Source organism: Bubalus bubalis, chromosome 9 (assembly GCF_019923935.1).
Source record: "Bubalus bubalis isolate 160015118507 breed Murrah chromosome 9, NDDB_SH_1, whole genome shotgun sequence".
Lineage (NCBI taxonomy): Eukaryota > Metazoa > Chordata > Mammalia > Artiodactyla > Bovidae > Bubalus > Bubalus bubalis.
Window position 1 is genome coordinate 58,060,098 of NC_059165.1, and position 9,338 is coordinate 58,069,435.

The 9,338-nt window shown below is 41.2% G+C and overlaps 1 protein-coding gene and 1 long non-coding RNA gene across 4 annotated transcripts in view; one reads left to right on the plus strand and one right to left on the minus strand.

Annotated features, from left to right (window-relative positions):
* GNPDA1 (glucosamine-6-phosphate deaminase 1) overlaps nucleotides 1–3,952 on the plus strand; it is an 11,381-nt gene extending 7,429 nt beyond the window's left edge. For both annotated transcript variants that reach the window (XM_006062639.4, XM_025292532.2), the window contains 2 exons: nucleotides 1,654–1,828; nucleotides 2,499–3,952. In XM_006062639.4, the coding sequence (XP_006062701.1) occupies nucleotides 1,654–1,828; nucleotides 2,499–2,599 (276 nt within the window). In that variant the 3' untranslated portion in view covers nucleotides 2,600–3,952. The remainder of the gene's footprint in view (nucleotides 1–1,653; nucleotides 1,829–2,498) is intronic.
* LOC123466153 lies at nucleotides 94–9,075 on the minus strand. 2 transcript variants are annotated; one of them, XR_006641402.1, is made up of 3 exons: nucleotides 8,929–9,075; nucleotides 4,052–4,153; nucleotides 94–1,927 (listed from the first exon to the last, which is right to left on the minus strand). It is a non-coding gene; the product is annotated as an uncharacterized LOC123466153 (long non-coding RNA). The 2 variants fall into 2 exon arrangements; XR_006641403.1 differs by having other exon boundaries at nucleotides 94–2,024.
* Between the last annotated feature and the right edge of the window lie 263 nt (nucleotides 9,076–9,338).

Sequence of the window (9,338 nt, forward strand, 5' to 3'; positions counted from 1 at the left end):
GCAAGGCATCCACAGGCCTTTCATTGGCCAGGGGGTGAGGGGGTGGGGGCGGAGCTAGACTTGTCTTTTTGCTGCTAATTTTAACTATACAAGTACCACCTGAATTCACTTTTATTAAAAATGAAGACATTATAAATAAGGCTAAAGTCCCAACTGAGACCCTTCACTGTTCTCCTTCTCTGGAAGTAACCATTCTTCCCAGTGTGAGGTGAAACCTTTCGACAGTGACTGCCCAGGAAGCTGCAGGCTCCTAGTCTCTGCTTACCCAGCATCACTAATGTCAGAATATGAATTTGTACCTGCCCAGGTACTGAGGGGACCCTCTGGTTCCCTGCAGTTGGTGGCGGTCAGTCACTGCTTGAAGGGAGCTCCCCCTGCAACTACAAGATGCTTGTGCTTATAGCCCTGTGTGTAGAGATTCATAAATGTGAAGTGTGATAGAAATAGTATCTTGACCTGAATTTAGTTAAGTCTTTCCATAGAAATCTGGGTATCATTAGAATTTTTTGGTGGCTCCAGTTTCCTTACTTTCATTAGAAGCTTTTTCTCTTCATTTCTGATATATTCAGTGAGAAGCAGCTACAGAAATTTTAGCTTCAACTTTTCCTTGCCCAAGTCTGTAAACAAACATGTAAATCAGTGAAAAAGATCCCCTGTCTAAAATGAACTTTTGTGAAATGGCAGCAGATTTCTGTTGGGTAACCTTGAATCAGTACCTAGGGAGATCATTTTGCTGGTTTTGGTAAATACTGTGGTTTGAGGGCTCTTCCTGCAGTGTGCAGAAAGGACCTGGGGCTGGAAATCTGGAAATTCTCTTTTTGAAAATGAATTCTGGCATCCAAGTCACATTTCTCTTTGTGCCTCTGTTTTTTCATCTTTCAAGCAAGGAACAGTAGATCCTGCTCACAACTCCATGATACAAGTGAATTACAATGAAAGGGTATATGGAGAGCTATTTATAATCACTTTCCAACACTTGACATCTTGATATTTTAAGCGTTGAGGGGAGTCTGTGCCTGTTTTACTTAGACAAAAAGCATGACTCCAAGTCACATGAGCAGGTCTAATACTCTGAATTGAAAAGTGACCAGATTAAGGGGCAGCCTTATTTGGATTCAACCTTAGCAGCCACACAGATAACTCTCACCATTGCTTCCAAGGCCTCCTTGTAGACAGTGCCGATTGTGACCCCTCTTTTTCAGTTTGTCACTGAAAACTCACCCACCCTAGAAGCCCTGGGACCTAGTGTCAGAACAGTTGGGATAAGGTGTGGGCCTCGGTGTGCACGGCACATGTGTTCACAGGGCACTTTCACAGACATCATCAGAGGTGCCAGAAGGCACAATTACGTGGTGGTCAGAGCACGGACTCTAGGTTAGAAACAACCTGGGGCAGGCTACTTAAACCCCCATCACAGAACCTACTTCCTTATCCTAGAATGTAGGGATAATGATGCTCCCCACTTCGGGCTACTTGTGTGATAAAGCACATAGAGCATGGAGCATAGTGTGCCCCATGCTAACGACTTAGAATGACATATAAAAACAGTAGTCCTTACGATCAGTTTGGGCAGCCAGACTAGAATTCAGGTGTCTGGACTTCCAGTTTTGCTGCTTCTTATCCTCCATCACAGGCTTGTCTTCTGATCCCCAGGTGATGATCCTCATCACAGGTGCTCACAAGGCGTTTGCTCTGTACAAGGCCATCGAGGAGGGAGTGAACCACATGTGGACCGTGTCTGCCTTCCAGCAGCATCCCCGCACAGTGTTTGTGTGCGACGAGGACGCTACCCTGGAGTTGAAAGTGAAGACTGTCAAGTATTTCAAAGGTGAGGGTGAGGTGGGTCAGAGAGTAGGTAGCCAACTTCAGACGTGCCAGGAGTGAAGAGTGGATCTAGCTTGCATGCTCTGACCACTGTAATTCACAACTGTGATTTAAAAAAAAAAATCAAACCCTCCTCTCAGAATACAGTTTTTTCTTTCCATCCATGACTGTAAGGGTCCATTTTTGGAGACCTGCTTGCTCTGAGGAGGAGAAAAGAATGAAATCAAAGTTGGAGTTCTAGGGCAATTTGGTGAACTCCTTGCAGTGATACTGAGCCTCAGATTTTTTCTCTTTTCAGATCTCATACAGGCCTTTTCCTTCTAGTCAAGGCACTGAACTGTCATGAAGATCTTTTTTCTTCTACTTAAAGAGGACACTCACTGCTTCAAACATGAAAATCCTCATTTACTGAGCAGGCGAATAGAATTTGTTCTTTGGTGAACAAATGGCCAACTGTCCTAGAGACTGAATTTATAAAAGTCCCATGGATTCTAGCATTCAATAGGAATAACAAATTCTTTTCCTATTCTTAAGATGTTTATCATTTGGGCCCACAGAAAAATGATGATGAGTACCAGTTCTAGGACAAAATTTGAGAGCTCCTGGACGTTACTGTTGATAATGGAACTCTGCCTCTACCTGCATTAACAACTTTTGTTTTTCATTTTTTGTAGGTTTAATGCTTGTCCATAACAAATTGGTGGACCCCTTGTACAGTATCAAAGAGAAAGAAATAGAGAAAAGCCAGTCTTCTAAGAAACCATACAGTGATTAGCCTGTGCTAATCCTGGTATCAAGTACCTCATTGGGACAGGCCGATCTTTCTGGAAATTGTCTTTAGGATGACAGAATTGTATTTCTTTAATCTAGTATGGTTACTCCAGATAAGTGGACAAACTGTTCTTGACTATGCAGCATGGAGTTTGGTCATGGAGTTTAGCTACTTGTTTGTAACTTACTCTTAATCAGAAAAAAAAAAAGGAATCACTCCATAATTCTGATGTCTGCCCCACTGACTAGGGGTTTTTAGCTTTTTGTTCTGTCTGACACTGTTCATATGTATACTACATTCCTATCAGTAAGTTCTACCATGTACACTGATTCTCAACTGGGGAGGAAGTTAAGGGCTTATATATATTGGATAGAACCTCTCTGGAGAGTCTTGAAAGTCCCTCTTGAAGAGAGCTGCCCCTTATTTGAGAATCACTGTTTTAGATTAAGGAATAAACACTCTGCGTCTAAAATCAATATGAGGAAGCAGTCCTTTTGGTCAATAACAGAGGCCATGGGAAGGAAACTATCCCTTACTTTCTTTCCCCATTTTTTTTTTCCTGCTCTTTCAGTTGGCCCTTCCTTGAACTCAGAGGACTCTGAGAGAGGATTTGGGTGGGTGGGGCTAGAGAGAAGGCTTTCTATAAACTCAGAGCTTCAAGGGACCTAGCCACGTCAAACTCCCCTCCCACAGGGACCTTCCAGCACTGGAAGGCGGAAACATTTTTCCCACGGGAGTCCTGTGTTTTGTTCCAAAGTCTCACTGTGGAACCTCTCATACACATGAAGGAGGTCCACAGGGGCAACAGACACTGTCAAGTTCAAAGCTGTATTCAGCCAAGGTTGTGGGGCCAGGGCAAGCAGCTCAGTTTAGAAACACACAAGTGACATGTTCTACACTAAGAGCTGAGCACCAAAAATATACCAACTTTGGAAGTCGCCTAATATCCTTTCCCCACATAAAATACCCTATCCTTCTAACCCTCCTGGGCTCCTGTGGCATGGCCTCATGTTCCCAGAACATTAGGAAACACACTGCTTTTGCCCCTTTCTCCTTTGTTCCTTGTTCACAAAATGAGTCTACTGCTCTGCTTTCCTCTAACTTCTATGCCTTGACGGTTTTGATGCTGCCTCCTCCTCCCTGTTTTTGTGCCAGCTGAAAGCTGCTGCCACCTCTTTTCTGGGAAACATCTTTCAGAGTCTGGCTCAGGCCTCTCTTTAAGCACTGTGTTTGGTACCAGTGTTTTACCTTTAGCTTTTATACGTGATTGTACTGCCATTCTGTTTTAAGCTAATGGATCAATGAACTTGTTTACAATGTGGTATTTTCTATTAAATCCAGTATTTTCAAGTAAAATGTGTCATTTGTGGATTTCCTCCCCCAGAGGTCAGAAGCTGGCCTGGGTTGATATTTCTATGTTTTGAGAACAGCTAGTGAGTAAAGCACCACACTCACTCCTCATAGCAGCTCAGCAGGAAGTCAGTCACAGCAACTGTTGATCTCTTCTTCGAACACCAGAGAGGAAAATAACCAAAATATTTCACAAAAATGAAGTGCCTGTGTGAAAAAATGGTAGGAATGAACAGATGAGCGATGAGCAATAAATGGTCAGCTTCTGGCTCTGCTTGACATCGAAATGAATATATGGCTGTTAAATAGAATAAGGCAAACTTGTGACCAGGAGGGATGTATCAACTGCAAGGTACAGAAAACAGGTTTTAAGGTTTTTTTAGTTAAAAGTCAATACAATGGAACATCTTGGGTCAACATAACCAACTGAGGTATGGGTAGCAGTTGAAAGAAGGGTTTACTTTTTTAACAACTGTTATTAATATATGTGCCCATATAAGTCACTTGTTTTAAATATAAACTCAATGATTTTTATTAGGTCTGTGGCGTTGTACAATTCCTCACCACGGCCCCTTCCATCACCCCCCACAGCTCCCTAATCCTACCCCAGCCCAGGTGACCACTCATCTGCTTTGTCTCTATAGATTTACCTTTGTTGGACATTTCGTATATAAATAGAATCATACAGCATGACATCTTTTGGGTCTGGCTTCTTTCACTAAGCATAGTATTTTGATGTTTATCCATATAACATGTAGCAAACTGTCCATTCCTTTTTATTGCTGAAGAGTATCTCATTGTATGGATATACCACATTTTGTTTATTTCATAAAGAAGGGATTACATTATAAGTAGGCATGTTAATAGGAAAAAAATCTGAATGAAATGAGAAAGGATTTAGTGATGAATGCTAAACGGAGATGTCTGTATGAACTCAGGATCTTAAAAAAATCTGTCATGGGAAAAAAGTCTAAAAGAGTGGGTAGATGTATATGTCCCCTTCATGGATCACAGCCTTGTCGTGGTGAAGGGACTTGCATAATTCAATGAAGCTATGAGCCATGCTGTGCAGGGCCACTCAAGACAGATGCATCATAGTGAACAGCTCAGACAAAACATGGTCCAGTGGAGTAGGGAACGGCAACCCACGCCATGGAGAAACCCATGGACAGTATGAAAAGGCAAGAAGATATGACACCAGAAGATGACCCTCCCACCCCAGATCAGGAGGTGTCCAATATGCTACTAAGGAAGAGCAAAGAGCAATTATGAATAGCACCAAAAAGAATGAAATGGCTGGGCCAAAGGAGAAATGACACTATGTTGTGGATGTGTCTGGTGGTGAAAGTCAAGTCTTATGCTGTAAAGAACAATATTGCACAGGAACCTGGAATGTTAAGTCCATGAATCAAGGTAAATTGCATGTGATAAAGCAGGAGATGGCAAGATTGAATACTGACATCTTAGGAATCAGTGAACTAAAATGGATGGGAATGGGTGAATTTAATTCAGATGACCATTATATCTACTACTGTGGGCAAGAATCCCTTAGAAGAAATGGAATAGCCCTCATAGTCAACAAAAGAATCCAAAATGCAGTATTTGGGTGCAATCTCCAAAATGACAAAATGATACCAGTTAGTTTCCAAGGCAAACCATTCAAAATCCTAGTAATCTAAGTCTATGCCCCAACCACTGATGCAGAAGTTGAAGCTGACTGGTTCTCTGAAGACCTACAACACTTTCTAGAACTAACACCAAAAAAGATATTCTTTTCATCATGGGATTGGGATGTAAAAGTAGGAAGTCAAGAGATACCTGGAATAACGATCAAGTTTAGCCTTAGAGTACAAATGAACCAGGGCAAAAGCTAACAGAGTTTTGTCAAGAGAACCCGATGGTCATAGCAAACACCCTTTTCCAAGAACCCAAGAGACAACTCTACACATGGACATCACCAGATGGTCAATACTGAAATCCAATTGATTATGTTCTTTGCAGCCAAAGATGGAGAAGTTCTATACAGTCAGCAAAAACAAAACCTGGAGCTGACTTGCTCAGATCATGAGACTTTATTGCAAAATGCAGGCTTAAACTGAAGAGTATGGAAAACCACTAGGGCATTCATGTATGACCTAAATAAAATCCCTTATGATTATACAGTGGAGGTGATGAATAGATTCAAGGGGTTAGATCTGGTAGAGTGCAAAGAACTATGGATGGAGGTTCATAACATTGTACAGGAGGCAGGACCAAAACCACCCCAAAGAAAAAGAAATACAAGAAGGCAAAGTGGCTGATTAAAGAGGCCTTACAAATAGCTGAGGAAAGAAAAGCGAAAGGCAAGGGAGAAAGGGAAAGATATACCCAACTGAATGCAGAGTTCCAGGGAACAGCAAGAAGAGATAAGAAGGTCTTTTTAAATGAGCAATGCAAAAAAAAAAAGGAAAATATCAGAATGGGAAGGACTGAAGATCTCTGTAAGAAAATTTGGAGATACCAAGGGAACATTTCATCAAGGATGGGCACGATAAAGGACATAAACAGAAGGACCTAACAGAAGCAGAAGAGATTAACAAGAGGTGACAAGAATACACAGAAAAACTGTACAAGAAAGGTCTTAATGACCCAAATTACCATGATGATGTGGTCACTAATCCAGAGCTGGACATCCTGGAGTGTGAAGTCTGGTGGGCCTTAGGAACCATTACTGTGAACAAAGCTAGTGGATGTGATGGAATTCCATCTGAGCTATTTAAAATCCTAAAAGATGATGCTGTTAAGGTTCTGCAAATTTGGAAAGCTCAGCATTGGCCACAAGACTGGTAAAGGTCAGTTTTCATTCCAATCCCAAAGGACAATGCCAAAGAATGTTCAAACTACCATACAGTTGCAATCATTTGACATGCCAGCACTATGCTCCAAATCCTTCAAGCTAGGCTTCAACAGTATAACAGAACTTCCAGCTGTACAAGCTGGGTTTTGAAGAGGCAGTGGAACCAGAGGTCAAATTGCCAATGTTTGTTGGCTCATGGAGAAAGCAAGGGAATTCCAGAAAAATACCTACTTCTGCTTCATTACACTAAAGCTTTTGACTGTGTGGATCAGAACAAACTGTGGGAATCTCTTAAAAAGATGGGAATACCAGACCACCTGATCTGTCTCCTGAGAAACCTATACACAGGTCAAGAAGCAACAGTTAGAAGCAGACATGAAACTGGTTCAAAATTGAAGAAGGAGTACATCAAGACTGTATATTCTCACCCTGCTTATTTAACTTATGAATCACAAACTGGAATCAAGACTGCTGGCAGAAATATCAACAACCTCAAATATGCAGATGATACTACTCTACTGACAGAAAGTGAAGAGGAATTAAAGAGCCTCTTGATGAAGGTCAAAGAGAAGATTGACAAAGTTGGCTTGAAACTCAAAATTAAAAAAACTAAGGTCATGGCATCTTGATCCCATCACTTCATGGCAAATAGAAGGGGGAAAATTGGAAGCAATGACGGATTCTATTTTCTTGGGCTTCAAAATCACTGTGGACAATGACTGCAGCCATGAAATTAAAAGATGCTTGCTCCTTGGAAGGAAAGTTATGACAAACCTAGACAGCATATTAAAAAGCAAAAACATTACTTTGCTGACAAAGGTCCATATAGTCAAAGCTATGGTTTTTCCAGTAGTCATGTATGGATGTGAGAGCTGGACCACAAAGAAGGCTGAGTGCCAAAGAATCGATGCTTTGGAACTGTGGTGCTGGAAAAGATTCTTGAGTCCCCTGGACTGCAAGGACATCAAACCAATCAATCCTAAAGGAAATCAACCCTGACTATTCAATGGAACGTCTGCTGCTGAAGCTGAAGCTCCAATGCTTTGGCCACCTGATGCGAAGAGCTGACTCACTGGAATAGACCCTGATGCTGAGAAAGAATCAAGACAAAAGAAGGAGCAGCAAAGGATGAGATGATTAGATAAAATCACTGACTCAGTGGACATGAATTTGAGCAAACTCTGAGAAACAGCAGAAGACAGAGGAGCCTGGTGTGCTACAGTCCATGAGGTCACAGAAAGTCATGACTTAATGAATGAACAACAACAAATATATATATATAAAGCTGATTCACTTGCTGTACAGCAGATATTATACAGCTGTACAGCACATTATAAATCAACTATAAACACCAGTAAAAATTTAAAAAATAGTAAGAATAAATTTTTTTTAAAAAATCTGTCTTTCCAAGGCCTGTGTTTCCCAGCAGCAGTGCCATCATGCTTGAACCAGCTCTCGTGCAGATCAGGTGGGATGTATATTCCTGGGCCAGATTGGGCCTCTGATGCTACTCAGGACTTGTTGGAGAGAAGAAATCATTAATGTATGTTCTGGGCAGCGATCACAGTAGGCCTGGAATATTTTGTTGCCAGAAAACAAGGATGCTTTAAGAATGGCCATCACCAAAAAGTCTACAAACAATAAATGCTGGAGAGGTTATGGAGAAAAGGGAACCCTCCTGCATTGTTGGTGGGAATGTCAATTGGTACCATTATGGAGAACAGTGTGGAACTTCCTTAAAAAATTAAAACAGAATTACCATAAATTCCAGCAATCCCACTCCAGGGCATATATCCAGAGAAAACCATAATTCAAAAAGATACATGCATCCCAATGTTCACTGCAGCACTATTTAACAACAGTCAAGACATGGGAGCAACCTAAATGTCCATTGACAGAGGAATGGATAAAGAAGGTGTGGTACATATATATAATGGAATATTACTCAGCCATAAAAAGAACAAAATAATGCCATTTGCAGCAACATGGATGGGCCTAGAGATTTTCATACTAGTGAAGGAAGGAAAAGAGAAAGACAAATATCATGATATCACTTATATGTGGAATCTAATTTTTTTAAATGACAAATAACTTATTTATAAAACAGAAACAGTCTCAGAGATTTCAAAAACAAACTTATATTTACCCAAAGGGAAATGTTGGGGTTCTTGTTCAGTTACTAAGTTGTGTCCAACTCTTTGCAACACCATGAACTGCAGTATGCCAGGCTTCCCTGTCCTTCGCTATTTCCCAGTTTGCTCACTCACGTCCAATGAGTCAGTGATGCCATCCAACCATCTCATCTTCTGTCACCCCCTTCTCCTCTTGCCCTCAATCTTTCCCAGCATCAAAGTCATGGTAGGGAGTTCTGACAAAATGTGGTCTACTGGACAATGAAACAGCAAACCGCTTCAGTATTCTTGCCTCAAGAACCCCATGAACACAATGAAAAGGGTCAGGGGATAAATTAGGAGCCTTGAATTAATATACACACACTACTATATATAACATAGATAACCAACAAGGACATACATATAGCACAGGGAAATCTACTGA